General features: G+C 49.5%; 1 protein-coding gene across 13 annotated transcripts in view; it reads left to right on the forward strand.

Moving 5' to 3' along the window:
* LOC123766903 (zinc finger protein 557) overlaps window positions 1–14,640 on the forward strand; it is a 143,843-nt gene that overhangs the window by 108,141 nt on the left and 21,062 nt on the right. For all 13 annotated transcript variants that reach the window (XR_011223327.1, XR_011223329.1, XR_011223325.1 and 10 more), the window contains one exon: window positions 8,861–8,944. Coding sequence is in view for 5 of the 13 variants with exons in the window: in XM_069307466.1 (XP_069163567.1) it covers window positions 8,861–8,895 (35 nt within the window). In the remaining 8 variants the exon portion in view is untranslated. The remainder of the gene's footprint in view (window positions 1–8,860; window positions 8,945–14,640) is intronic.

A 14,640-nucleotide genomic window follows, 5' to 3' on the forward strand; every position in this document is an offset into this window, starting at 1 on the left:
ATTTGGGCGCCGGTTCGCGGTACCCTGCCTGGGCTTCCCTTAGCGTGTACCAAAGGCTAAGGGCCCTGGGAAACCCCACGGGGGCTCCATGGTCCCCTAGATGTGTCCCCGAAGTCCCCCTAGCGTCCTGCGAGTTTGAAGGTTGCTCTGTCCCCTTGTCTCAGGGTGACACTCACCTGTTGTGCCTCCGCCATGCTGCCTGTTGGGTCCTTGTTCTTGTGACCCAGAGTCGTCTGATGATTGTTGTCGGTACGCGCTCTCCTTCACCCAGGCCACTGGTCTTGATAATCGGGTGCAGGCGGCTGCGGCGTTACTTGCTGGGTGTGTTGCTGCAACGCTCTTGGTTTGCGGCCCAGGATGCCCCGAGGCTGCCCCGTTTTGGTGGTTGGGGTCTGGACTTGGGGGTGGGGGTCGCTTCGGCTATGGCTCCTTCCACTTCTTGTTCCTCCCCCTTCTGTTCTACTCACTTCCTCCCTTGCTTCCTGCTCCGAACCATAGGAGGGTTTCGGGGTTGGGGCGGGGTCTGGTTGGGTTGAGACTCGGGCGGTCTCAGGGGTTTTCCTCTTCTGGGCTGGCGGCGGAGGCATTCGAGTTGGTTCCTCCAGCCGTGCCGTATGGGTCTGACCAGTGGGCTCCCTTCATTAGTGTTTGCTCGGCTGCCCCGGCTTTTCCTTGTTAAGCTGGGGCTTTGGGGGTGCGGCTCGGCCCTGGGTCATGCCATAGAGGTTCCCGGGGTTAGGGAGGGGTTACCTGAGGGGGCCTCGGCCCCGTTTGCCCCTCTTGGGTCCTTGTACCTTTGATGTGGGGCTGGCAGTTCCTCAGAGTGGGGTTGTTCCTTCCCTCTGTGTTCCTGTTGTTTTCGGGTGTACCCCTCCCTGGGTTCGGTTCCGTGTTCCTTCGGGTTCGTCGGTCCCGTCGTTCATGAGGGTGTTTCACCCCCTTTTCCTTTCCCTTTTCGTTCTTATGTCGCGATGCTGTTCACGAAAAAAAAAAAAGTGTTCAGGTAAGGTACATCCATACAAGGTGTGTAACAATCATTGCTGGATTTCTATCTTGGCCTAGTACGCAGGGCCTCAGCCGTTTCGTATCTTTGTACCTGCAAGTTCCTTGGTCAGGGGTGCTTGTCGGGGTTCTTAATAAATAATAAATATAAATGTTTATTTAGGTAAAGTCCATACGTCTGAGAGATTTTACAAAAAATGATGGATTTATAGATAGGGCAAAGCGTTTTCGTTGGTTCACGAGTCTCTTCGTACCTTCCAATATTATTGGAACGTCTGTTGATTTTCGATGTGGTTTTTGTCGGCCTTGTTGGTTCCCTTCCTTCATCTGTTTTCCTTTTGCTTCGTTTTTGCCTTGTTTTGTTTTCGCGTCGTCTCTACTTCCAGTTTCGGCGTTCTTTGTCTTCTTTCCGCACACCTTCCTGGTGTTTGTACGATGTCTGTACGTTGTGTGTCCGCCTGGTGTACGAGCCACGCCTCCCGGAGGACGGGTGGTGCGTTTCGTACCTCGTGTGCTGGGGCCGCGGTGTGCGTTTTGTTTACAGGCGGTATGCTTGTGTGTTCGCGCCGTTCCTCGTGGTTTTCTACGGCTTCTTGCTCGTTTCTCCCTCCGGTCGTGGCCCCCTGGATGCTGAGGGTGTTTTGGATTTATGTTGGGGGATGTCACTTTGTGCTCCCTTTGTTCTGCTTCGTCTTCTGCAGGGCGCGCACCTCTGGCCGTATTCTCCTTCGACCTCGCATTTTATTCAGGAAAGGGTACATACTGTGCCTACTGCCTCGAGTATGCATGGCTTTCGGGCACACCTTTAGCGCTGCTCCTAGTATGTTCCTTGGCTTGCCTGTGTTGTGGCACGGTCGTGTGTCTGCTCTGCAGGTGAGGTTGTCTTGTCTGGCGCTTCTGTCGGCCTAGTGCTGGTTCTCACTTTTGGTGGGGTGCTTGCCTAGTAGTGCTTGCGGGGGTTGAGCTCTGGCTCTTGGGCCCCACCTCTCCTGTCAGTTGACGGTTGCGCAGTTTCCTGAGCCTTCTGGGCTCTGTCTTCTTGTTTGCTCCTGTGGGTGGCGTCTGCCTCCTCATGGCATTTTGGTGCTTTTGCCTTCCTTTCCCTCTGCCATTACTCGGGTTCTTTTTAGTGTCTGGCTCCTTTGGGTGCTCACTACCTCCTGTGTCCCCTTGTGTGTACATGCATTCGGACAGGATTGTAGTACAGGATGGTGATAGTGAATGGTGTCCCAGAGAACATAAAGGTATAGTGCTTTTGAAAAATAGGTGAGATAACAGGAATGTGCCAAGGGAAGTGAAATAGTGGATGAGAAAAAGTTACCCCTAGTGTTTACAGTGCAGAGAACAACATTCAAGATGGCCGCCTGCAAGAGGAAATACAAAACAGAGCTTGATTTTGCTGGATTCAGTGAAGAAAGCATTGAGATAACCAGTCTATACAACAAGCTGGTAAAATTAGATACTATTGTGACCTCTCATGTAGAAATAATTAGTAAATTGAAAGAAAGTAATGACCATTTAAATAGCAAAGTTGTATGTCTTGAGGGTGTAGTGAAAGACTTGCGCAAGGATAAGATTCAATTGGAAACTAATTGCAAAGCCATGGAAGAAGAAAATAGACTCTTAAAAATAGCTTTGGAAGAAGTTAAAGTAAATTTAAACATAAATAACTACAATAGGTTAGGTAAGGAATTTCAACAGGAGAAACAGCTTTTGTCAGCACAGATGGAGGAAGTTACACAGGGAATAGAACAGTGCAAGAAAGATATGCAACTCACTTATGCACAAGTGGCCAAGGAGAAGGAAAAAATAGAAGAAGCAGTAAAGGAAGTCAAACACTGCAGCAACCAAGATAAAACAAACATTAGGCTAGAAGTGAGGAAAGAATTGGCATCTAACCCGAAGTTGGTGCAAAACACAGTTGATCGGAGTAAGTCCCTGATCATTTTTGGCTGCAAGGAAAAGGAGATAACATCTAGGTCAGAAAGAGCTGTAGAAGAAGAAAAAGTAGTAGATAAAATTGTTGGCCTCGTGGAAGGTCTTACAACCATAGAGAATGTCTGCGACTACAGGAGAATAGGCAGATATGTAAAAGGGAAAGATCGACCTTTGAGGATCACCCTAAATGGTACCAAACAAATGGAAGAAGTATTAAGGAATGCTAGAAAATTACAAAGTGATGAGGATGGGAAAGTGTGGTCGTTGAGACGAGATCTTTCAAAAGAAGATAGAGAGAAGCTGAAACTGAACCTCGCCGAGGCAAAACGTTTAAATGAGAGCAGGAATGAAGAAGAAATCAATTCTTTTTTCTACAAAGTGATAAGGGTAGGCAGGCCAGTAAAGTGGTACATAAAGGCAAACCAACAAAATCATTAGAGAAAGGGGGAGTGAAAAATAAGAAGAGGGGGAACAAGTTCCTCAAGATTGCATACACCAACATAGATGGAGTAAGATCAAAGATACTGGAGTTAAGTGATATAATACAGCTGCAGACACCAGACATTGTTGCACTCACGGAGACAAAACTTGAAGATGCTATTTTAAATGAGGTCATATTCCCAAGGGGCTACTAAATTTGGAGACGGGACAGAAAAATCAGGAAAGGCGGTGGCGTTGCTGTGCTGGTGAAAGAACACCTAAAGGTGAACGAAATAGTGACTGCCAATCCACAAGAAGTTGACATAATAGCACTAGAGATCTGCCATGAGGATGATAAACTAATGATCATGAATGCATATAGTCCACCGTTAAGCAGCACATGGTCAAAGGAGGAGCTAGATAGTAAACGAGAAGGTCTTATAACAATAATGAGAGAGATCATAGCGAGAGCGGATAATGATAGTTCACAACTGTTGATAGTCGGCGACTTCAACTTGAAATCCATAAACTGGGAAGCATGTGAAGCTAAAACAGAAGATTTCTGGACCTGTAAATCTGTAGACCTCATCCTGGAAACATTCTTGTATCAACATGTTAAACAAGCTACGAGGATGAGGGAAGGGGACGTCCCCTCCATGCTAGATTTGATATTTACCAGGAAGGAGGAAGAAATATTTGACATTCAGTGCCTTCCTCCCTTGGGTAAAAGTGACCATGTCTTTTTGGGAATAAAGTATGCAATGCGTTATAATCTGGAAGAAAATATGACGGTCGATGCAAATGAAAAACCTGACTTTAGGAGAGGACATTATGGCAACCTTAGAAAATTTTTTAGTGAGTATAATTGGACAGACTTGTTGCTAGGCAAGGAAGTGAATGAGATGTATGTCAGGTTTTGTGAAATATATGATAAAGGCACAAAAAAATTTATACCAAAACAGAGAAGCAGAACTAGGAAACAGGATTGGTTCAACAGAAAGTGCGAGAGGGCCAGAGACCAAAAGACACAAAAATGGAATCAATATAGGAAGAGGCCGAACCCCCAAACATACCAGCGATACAAAGATGCGAGAAACAACTACACGGCAGTGAGGAGAGAGGCAGAAAGAAATTTTGAAAAAGGGATTGCAGACAAATGCAAAACAGAACCAGGTCTGTTCTATAAATTCATAAACAACAAATTGCAGGTAAAGGATAATATTCAGAGGTTGAAAATGGGAAATAGATTCACGGAAAATTAAAAGGAAATGTGTGAAACATTAAACGAAAAGTTCCAAAGTGTGTTTGTACAAAATGAAATCTTCAGGGAACCAGATACAATAAGAATTCCAGAGAACAACATAGAGCACATAGAGGTGTCTAGAGACGAAGTGGAAAAAATGCTCAAGGAGCTAAATAAGAACAAAGCAGTTGGTCCAGATGGAGTTTCACCATGGGTTCTGAGAGAATGTGCACCTGAGCTCAGCATTCCTCTTCAACTGATTTTTCAGGCATCCCTGTATACAGGAGTTGTAGCTGATGTGTGGAAAAAGGCTAACATAGTTCCAATCTACAAAAGTGGGAGCAGGGAAGACCCCCTTAATTATAGACCGGTATCATTGACAAGTGTAATAGTCAAAATATTGGAAAAAATAATTAAAACTAAATGGGTAGAACACCTGGAGAGAAATGATATAATATCAGACAGACAGTATGGTTTTCGATCTGGAAGATCCTGTGTATCGAATTTACTCAGCTTCTATGATCGAGCAACAGAGATATTACAGGAAAGAGATGGTTGGGTTGACTGCATCTATCTGGACCTAAAAAAGGCTTTCGACAGAGTTCCACATAAGAGGTTGTTCTGGAAACTGGAAAATATTGGAGGAGTGACAGGTACGCTTCTAACATGGATGAAAAATTTTCTGACTGATAGAAAAATGAGGGCTGTGATCAGAGGCAATGTATCGGACTGGAGAAATGTCACAAGTGGAGTACCACAGGGTTCAGTTCTTGCACCAGTGATGTTTATTGTGTACATAAATGATCTACCAGTTGGTATACAGAATTATATGAACATGTTTGCTGATGATGCTAAGATAATAGGAAGGATAAGAAACTTAGATGATTGTCATGCCCTTCAAGAAGACCTGGACAAAATAAGTACATGGAGCGCCACTTGGCAAATGGAATTTAATGTTAATAAATGCCATGTTATGGAATGTGGAATAGGAGAACATAGACCCCACACAACCTATATATTATGTGAGAAATCTTTAAAGAATTCTGATAAAGAAAGAGATCTAGGGGTGGTTGTAGATAGAAAACTATCACCTGAGGACCACATAAAGAATATTGTGCGAGGAGCCTATGCCACGCTTTCTAACTTCAGAATTGCTTTTAAATACATGGATGGCGATATACTAAAGAAATTGTTCACGACTTTTGTCAGGCCAAAGCTAGAATATGCAGTAGTTGTGTGGTGCCCATATCTTAAGAAGCACATCAACAAACTGGAAAAGGTGCAAAGACATGCTACTAAGTGGCTCCCAGAACTGAAGGGCAAGAGCTACAAGGAGAGGTTAGAGGCATTAAATATGCCAAAACTAGAAGACAGAAGAAAAAGAGGTGATATGATCACTACATACAAAATAGTAACAGGAATTGATAAAATCGATAGGGAAGATTTCTTGAGACCTGGAACGTTAAGAACAAGAGGTCATAGATATAAACTAGCTAAACACAGATGCCGAAGAAATATAAGAAAATTCACTTTCGCAAACAGAGTGGTAGACGGTTGGAACAAGTTAGGGGAGAAGGTGGTGGAGGCCAAGACCGTCAGTAGTTTCAAAGCGTTATATGACAAAGAATGCTGGGAAGACGGGACACAACGAGCGTAGCTCTCATCCTGTAACTACACTTAGGTAATTACACTTAGGTAATTACATAAGTGCAATGGCCCTGCGGAGGGCCTCTTGGCCTGTGCGAGGCAGCTACTAATTTAAATTAAATTTTGCTCCAAGGGGCGAGTTTATTGGGCAGCGCCACTCATCTTGTGAGTAGAAACACCGCCATAGCAGCATGTACAACACTCCCCGATAGGAGGAATACCTGCTGGGTTGTTCATCCGGTCACTTGTACCCAGACACAGCTGGGATTTGCTTAACTGTCTCCAGTGAACAGCTCCTCAAACAAGAAGATTATCATACATTCCCACTCACTTGCATGTCCAACCCGCCCTTGCACCAATAGTGGGGCCCCACCACCACGTTACGTGGTAATTGGTTCCGCACATCACCGGGCCTGTTACTGTGCCGCACGGGTCGCGTTTGCCACTATCCCAGTTTCAATTGTTTCATGGAGATTGGTCAATTAACACAAACACTAAGGGACTACTTATCTTTTGTTGCATATACAGTAGTTGTATACAGATCGTTGGTGGGCAATGGTGCGGGTTGGGCGAGTGTCGGTACGGTGTCTCGAATGTCTGTTCTAGACCACACTTGCCGGTAGACTAGTTATTATTCGCTACTCTGCTGGTTATATGCTTGGACGCCGCCTCAGTTCCCCACAGGTTGGCAGGACTTTTTGTTGGACATACGGAACGGTTTGAGTTCCGTCGTTGGTACTTTGTAGAGCTTTGCTTCTCTCGTTAGGCTCATGCGTTTGGAGCGAGTATCTTCTTGGGATACTCTACTCCTTCCTCCACCCTTGTTCACTGTTCCATCCTTGTTTACTCTTCCCTGCTTGGCGGGATTGTGTCGATGGCTCCTGACTGGGGTGTTGGGTGTGGTGTTTGGTCACCTTGCGTGCGTCTTTAGTGCCTTTTGTCCATCTCTTGTTCTTTGTTGTCCTGTGGGGCTCTGCCCCGCATTGCGGTGCTTTTGTTTTCGTTGTAGACCCCTGGGTCTTTTCCCTGTCTGGACTCTTTCCTTGCCTATCTTCGGTGCCTGACTGCACCCTCACATGGCCGAGGGAGAGATCTTCTCAAGAACCTCAAGATAACCCTGCTGTCCGTAAGGTCCCTCAGGTATGTACGCGCTCCTCTACACATTTTGTGGTTGGTCGTGTGCATTACTTCCCGGCCGCTCTTTGGGCCGTATTCGTGGTTTTCCTTACCTAATGCAGTTTTTCCTGCCCCATGCTACACTTTTTGTGTATTTGAGTCAGTGCTTCTTGATTATCCTCTTTGGTGCTCCGGTGGACCTCTGTCCATGTTCCACGTCCTGCTTTTGGACTTCTCCGGTGTTCCATTTTGGTACCGAGTTCCTGCGATTTCTGTGTGGTTTTTTGCAGGCTTCGGGTTGCGCTGTCTGTGGGGGGGGGATGTGGACTTTTTGGTTTGCCGCTCCTGCCTTCCTGGTTCCTTTTCTTGGAACCGGGTTTGCTGGGTTCCGATCCTGGTTTCGGTTTTTCCTTGTTCCTTTTCCGGACCGGGTGTGTTTGTTTTCCTGCGGTTCTCGTCCTCGGTGGTCCTCCTCTTGGATGCCTCGGGGATGCGTGTATCATTCTTCCCTGTTGGAGCTGGTTTTGTTGCTCCTTTGGGTTGTGGGGTCGCTGTTTTTAGATTCGCGTTTTGCGCTTTCGATCGTGGTGTTCGTTTCTCGTCGTTTGTGTCGGCACAGGTGGGTTCGTTATTGGTCTCCCACCTGCACGTTTCGTCTCGGGGGTGGTGTTTGGTTTTCCTGTTGCTGCGAAGGGTCCTTCGGTCTTTGATAGGGTTGCTTTGTCTTCCCTTCGGGGTTGTTCTGGGACCGTTGTCTGGGATTGTCCTGTCACCTCATGTTGGGTGGTGCTGGCAGAGCCGCTCCTGCTTACGTTCAGTGTTGCGGTTCCTTCTGCTCCATTCCACTTGCTGTCCTGGGCATCGTTCCCCTCTGGCTTGCTCTTGAGTTTTGAGGCCGTCCTGGTCGTTGGCCTGGGTGGTTTTTTTTTTCTTCTCGTTTTGGTCTTTTTGTTTCTGGTTTTGGTTGTTCAGTTAGGACGTGTGGTATCTGCCTCCCGGTTTTTTCCCTGTTTTACTTATCTTTTGGTAAGGTAGCTCCGGGGAGCCGACGGGGCTTCCCCCAGAAAACCAGCGTTGAATGTAATGAAACGCCATTTTCTGGGTGAGTCTCGGAGGCTCCCCGGCATCCTTCCCTCCTTCCGGTTGGTGGCGTTTTCGCGTCTTTTGACATCCAGCCTAAGAACTGCCAGTTGGATCGCCGGCGTGGAGGGTCTGGGGCTCCCCCTTCCCCCTCTCGGGGAGGGGGGGGTGGCGTGGAAATTAGTTACATTCATACAGTACTAGGAAGTTATGGAAATGTTGCAAATAAAGTTCAATAATATTTATGCAGAATTTGTATTGTCATTCCCTTTCCTTCAGCACAAGTTTTTCTGTGAATGTCTAATGCCAACATATTGTATTGGTAAATTACTTACATCATTGTTTTAACCTTGCAACAGTTTATGAAGGCAATATTTTCCATTCCATAAATGCATGTATTTGTTCTCATTTTAGATGACTACATGGTTGTTCTGAGTAATGGGACGTGAACAAAAGAGGGATCGTTTGCAACCTTTCAGACACGAGAGTTATAGACAGGTAAGGTCTGCTTGAAACATAGTTTATAATATTGTACAGTACTTAATATTTATATGAGGTTCATCTGAGTAGCTTTCTAAGATATAGCACTGGGGCTACCAAGCCTTATGGAATCTCACTAGGCCTCTGAGAACCACCCAAGGCCTGCTGAGAGCCAGGACCAGACTCTGGCTCTGTGAAGTAAGGAAGAGCTTAAGGATCAGAGCTCAACTCAAACCGGAAACAAATATCAGACAATATTAGCGCGTCCAAAAACCACAGTGGAATGCACTGAAATGTCTTTTTTCGGGTAGAGCTTCGGTGGCTCCCTTAAGCTATCTCGTTCAGAGTCAGGTTCTGGCTTGTGGTCCCTGGTAAATCAATAAGAACTCTGCAACTGATGGCACCTAGTAGTATGGCACCAAATCAGTGTAATAACTTCAGGGAGCTACCGGGGCTCATCCAGAAATTGGTGATTCATTACATTCAATGCTAGTTATTTTCTACATGGTGTCAGGTATAGGCAAGCCTGTGAAATGGTACAAAAGGGCAAACCAACAAAATTACTAGAGATAGGGGGAGTGAAGGACAAGGAGAGAGGGAACATGTCCCTGAAAATTGTATGTACTAACATTAGATGGAGCGTGAATAAAAAATACTGGAGCTAAACATTATAATACTGCTTAAGACGTCAGATATTGTTGCACTAACAGAGACAAATCTCAAAGAGGATATTTTAAAAGAGGTCGTATTCTTGAGGGGCTATTCAATTTGGAGACATAACAGAAAAATTAGGAAAGAGGGGAGGGGGGGGGGTCTTTGCCATGCTTGTGACAGAACACCTAAAGGTAAACGAATTACGATTGGCAACTCATGAAAAGTTGACATAATGGCACCTGGAGATATTTAATCAGGATGACAAATAAAGGCCTTCAGTCCACCAGCATGCAACAACCCTACCAAACAGTATGACAACACTCATTATCCATACCTAACTGGCACCCCTGTCCCCACCCTCCCCCCATTCGCCCACTTCAGAAATGTGTAGACAAAAAGCAGCTAATGAGACACAGGCAACAAGGAAGGAAGGATGGGAAGCCAAGAAGGAAGGAGACAGCCACGTATGAAGGAACTGATCCTCAGGACCCAAAGAACAAAATCTATGAGAAATAAAAGACCTTGGACTGGGGGCAAATGAAATACAACAAGAAGAAAGAAAAACAAATACACTCCACCCCAGAAAACAGAAAGGCAGGGAGGAGGAGGAGTGGCAGAGCTGAGGAAAAAAAGTGCACAAGAAAACATATGAGAGGTAAAAAAACAGCGTTGAATGTAATGAAACGCCATTTTCTGGGTGAGTCCCGGAGGCTCCCCGGAGCTATCCCAGGCTGATATGCTAATGTCAGACTTTGGCATCAGTCATGTGTATGGAGTTCTTAGGCCTACCGGGGACCACGGCCAGAACCGGGCCCTCTCAGAGAGGCAAGGGGAGCAATGGCCTATAGAAGCCCCCGTGTGGTTGGAAGCATTCTATGTCTGCCATCGACCGGAACAGGCACCCAGGAAGGTAAGCGCCCCAAAACAAACCCCTATTCTGGTTAAAATTGCTACCAAAAGACGAACTAGTGGATAGAACTCCCCAACAAAAAACAAGCAAACTAGTGTGACGTCACACGCCGCCGCATCGCTGTCTGCACAGCTCCCCCCTCCCCGGGAGGGGGAAGGGGGAGCTCCAGACCCTCCACGTCGGCTACCCACACCTCAGTTCTTGAGGCTGGATGTCAAAAATGCGAAAAAAAACGCCGACCGGAGGGAGGGAAGGATGCTGGGGAGCCTCCAGGACTCACCCAGAAAATGGCGTTTCATTACATTCAACGCTGGTTTTCTGGGGGGAACTCCGTCAGCTCCCCGGAGCTAAGTACCCACAGACGGAAAAAGAGGGACTTACCCAGGAGGCGGTTGTCACTCACTCCTCAACTCGTAGCCGAGACAACTGACTGCAACCACCGACCCAACGCAACACAGGCCCGACTGGGCCCAGGGACATTCACAAGGTAACGAGCAGCCAGGACCCTGTTCGACCGCCAAAATCCCTGCGCCCGAATATCAGACCAAGACATTCCCAAAGATGGCAGCAAGAGCCGCGAACTTACGAACGTCATAGGCACGGGGATAGACTGCAGGCTGGCTGGACTTAATAACCCTGCGGACGACCTGGGAGACCCGAATCCGCGAACAGGGAAGAAGGGAAACCGGATCAACCCACAGCGCGTCTCCAGACACAGAAGCCGTCGCGCGCAAATAACGGCAAAGCGCCGCAACCGGACACAAAACATGATGCACCCCTGGCCTGACCAACCAAGCATCAACCACCCATGGACCCCTCCAGAACGCAGCAGTCTCATTCTTCGCCAGAAAAGAAGGAGACGGCTGCAAGCGAACAAAACAATCTCCCCGACCAAAAAAGCAGAAACCCCTGCGCTGGAGGAGAGCATGAAGCTCCGCTACCCGACCCCCAGAGGCCAAAGCCAATAAGAAAAGAGCTTTGGAAAAAACAATCCTGGACCGAAGGGGCCACAACGAAACGAGGAGACGAAAGGAAAGCGAGCACTCTGTCCAAAGACCAGGACGGCTCAGGCGGCGCATGAGCAGGCCGGAGGTGAAACAATGCACGAGACAGCTTGCGAAATGGCGCAGGCGTAACATCGATACCGAAGACAAGCTGAAGCGGCTCCGCCAGCGCCGCATAATACGAGGCGACAGTGTTAGGCATAAGATGACGGTCCTAAAACAACCACGAGAGGAAGGACAAGACCACCCGAGCAGACAAAGAACTAACACGACGAAGACGCAAAAAGAAACAGAAGGACCGCCAGGAAACTTCATACTGCCGTCGAAAAGAAGCCCTCAGGTGGGACACCAACAAGGAGGCCACCTGATCACCATAGAGATGATGATAGATTCGAGTCAAAAAACCCATACGCAACGACTCGAGGAGAAGATCGAACCAGCCACGTGACGTACCGGCCCGATCTGCTGAAAGAGCCGGTGCGGCGGGAAAACCCTCGGGTTCGGACACCGAGCAACCAGCGCCTGACACCAAGGCTGGACCTGCGACGACGCCCAAGCGTACCCACCCCAAGATGACTCGACAGAGCACAGGGAAAGAAACCTGCCCTGCCAGCCCCGACCCCCCCCCCCCAAGGGGGGAGGGGCCACCCAATGCCACCGCAGGCCGCCAGGCACGACGCGAAAGGCTCACGAATCGTGGGACCAGGTGCGGGCGAACAGCGCAAGCCGTCCCCCCATCGCCCCATGAATGGGGCAAACCGCGAAAGGGCCGGCAACCCTTACGAGACCCAGAACCCCGCACAGAGCGAACGCCGCGCCAACCAGACGAGGGAGGGTCCAGAGTAGGAGCCGAACCCGAACCTGACACCAGAGGCCTACCACGACGAGAGGAACCCCGAGCCCTGGCACGACCCTTCCGGGAAGACCCACCCCGGGACCCCTGGAAAACCAACAAGTCCGACATCGGACGACAAGCCGCCGACGCAGCCTGAATAAACTGCGCCACAGCCTGACTCCTCAAACAGAAGAGGACAAAAAGGTGAAGAACGCCTAAGAGCCAGAGCCCAAGCAGATTCCATGGAGGAACCCAGCACCGTCTGCCAACATGCGAGACGGGAAGCATAAAACAGGGAAACAGCATCCCGCAAAATTGGTGTGAACAGCTTCAACAAGGCAGCCGACGAACGCGCAGCTGAGGACAAGGTGCCGGACCCCGGGACAGACCCAAGCGTCCTCACATCCTCCATGACCCAATCCGAGGACAGCTCCAAGAGGGAAAAGAACTGCAAGGCCGAAGCCAAAAGGCCCCGGACGCGCAAGTCCTCCGCAATGAGCGCCGCCGAAAGGGTGGGAACCTGCACATGGAGAAGGAATGCCAGGAATCCAGAACAAACAAGGGGCAGTATGCTAGCCAGGAAGACTCTGGAACCTCGTAACGGAGCCAGAAAGGGAATGAAGTCCCAAACCTGAACTCGGACAGATCCATTTCCGAGGCATAATCCAGGTCACTCAGGAGGTAAGCTGCAATGGCCGCCCGCACCACACCAGGTTGGATGCGATAAGCCGAAAACCTCTGGAAAGACGAAACAGATGTACCCGGGGGAACACGGAACCGTACCCGGGGAGGGGCTAACAATAAATCCAACTCGTACGCAGAGGGGGGGAAAAGAAAACCCCACTCCTTGTAACAATAAGCCCCGCTCATAGGGAAGAAAAACCCAGGCGGGGTCCAGCGGGGTCCAAGGCCCCCAAGTCAGCTCCTCCCCAGCCTCGAGGTCCTTCACCACCGGACCCGAGGCCGAGTCCTCTCCCCAAGCCCCCACCCCACAAGACAAGGACAGAGCAGCCGGAAAAGCTGGAGGAAGGGGGCCCCACTGGTCAGACCCAGAAGCTTCGGCCGGGAGACAAGACTTGAATGCCTCCGTCGTCCCCTCGGTAGGGGCACCCCCCCCCCCCCCCCCCCGAAGCTGCACGAGTCTCTAGATCAAGTAACCCCTGCTCCGACCCCAAAACCCTCAGACGCTTCGGGGCCGGAAGCAGGGGGGGGGGGGAACAGAACAAACACAAGGGGAAGGACGAGGAGGTGCGGACTGAACCAGGATCGAAGCGACCCCCACCCCCAAGTCCGGGTCTCGAAAAGCAAGCGGGGCAGCCCCGGGGCATCCGGGTGAGCAACCAACCGAGCGTGTTGCAATAGACGAAACCTAGACTGCAACGCACGCGCTGCCTGTACCCTAAGAGAATCATCAGAGGATTGGGTAAATTGAGTCACAAGCAAGGAGCAACACTCACAGGACTCAGGGTCGAAAGTATCACCAACCCAACAGGCAGCGTGGCAGAGGCAAAAACAATGAGGGTCACCCTGAGGCAAGGGGACCGAGCAACCCTCAAACTCGCACACAGCGAGCGGGGACTCCGGGGTCACATCCATCGGACCCACGCACCCCCAAGGAGATTCCCAGGCTCCTGAGCATTTACTTTAAGAGGACTTGTGCTCAGGTAGTCCCAGGCGGGGCGCTGCTAACCGGCGCCCAAAACTATCAAGCGAACTTCTATAGCTGTACCCCAGGGACGTGTACACTAACGGGGACCTAGCAGGGGCCGCGCCACCGAGGAGAACCGTGGAAGGGCAAAAACTAATGGAATAATAGGACAGAACCCCCCACCAGGCAAAAACAAAGAAAAATAAAACCCCGCAAGACGACATCGAACCCCAAGGAACAGAGCCGGCCGCTATGTCGGGAATACAAGATGTGCAGCACCCTGCGCCCCTACCAGTGCAAACTGCCTCTTACCTGCCGGTAACAAGGGAGAACAGAGCACTCAGGAGCCCAACAGGCGGCCGAAAAACCGAAAAGGTAAAACGGACCAGCAGAGGCAGACCCCGAGGAGCCTGTGGAAGGTGGCCCCAAACCCCAAGGGCAGTACTTACAGGGCACCTAGGGAAGGAAGCCCTAGGCGCATGCAGCCCGAGTACTGAAGATAACTCCTGGCTCTCGCACCCACAAAAACAAACACCACACGCAAAGCACAGTGCTGTAGCAACACCGAAGCCAGAGTACGACCTTCGCCTATAGCATCAGCCTCAAGAACTGAGGTGTGGGTAGCCGGCGCGGGGGGTCTGGGGCTCCTCCTTCCCCCTCCCT

Source organism: Procambarus clarkii, chromosome 60 (assembly GCF_040958095.1).
Source record: "Procambarus clarkii isolate CNS0578487 chromosome 60, FALCON_Pclarkii_2.0, whole genome shotgun sequence".
Lineage (NCBI taxonomy): Eukaryota > Metazoa > Arthropoda > Malacostraca > Decapoda > Cambaridae > Procambarus > Procambarus clarkii.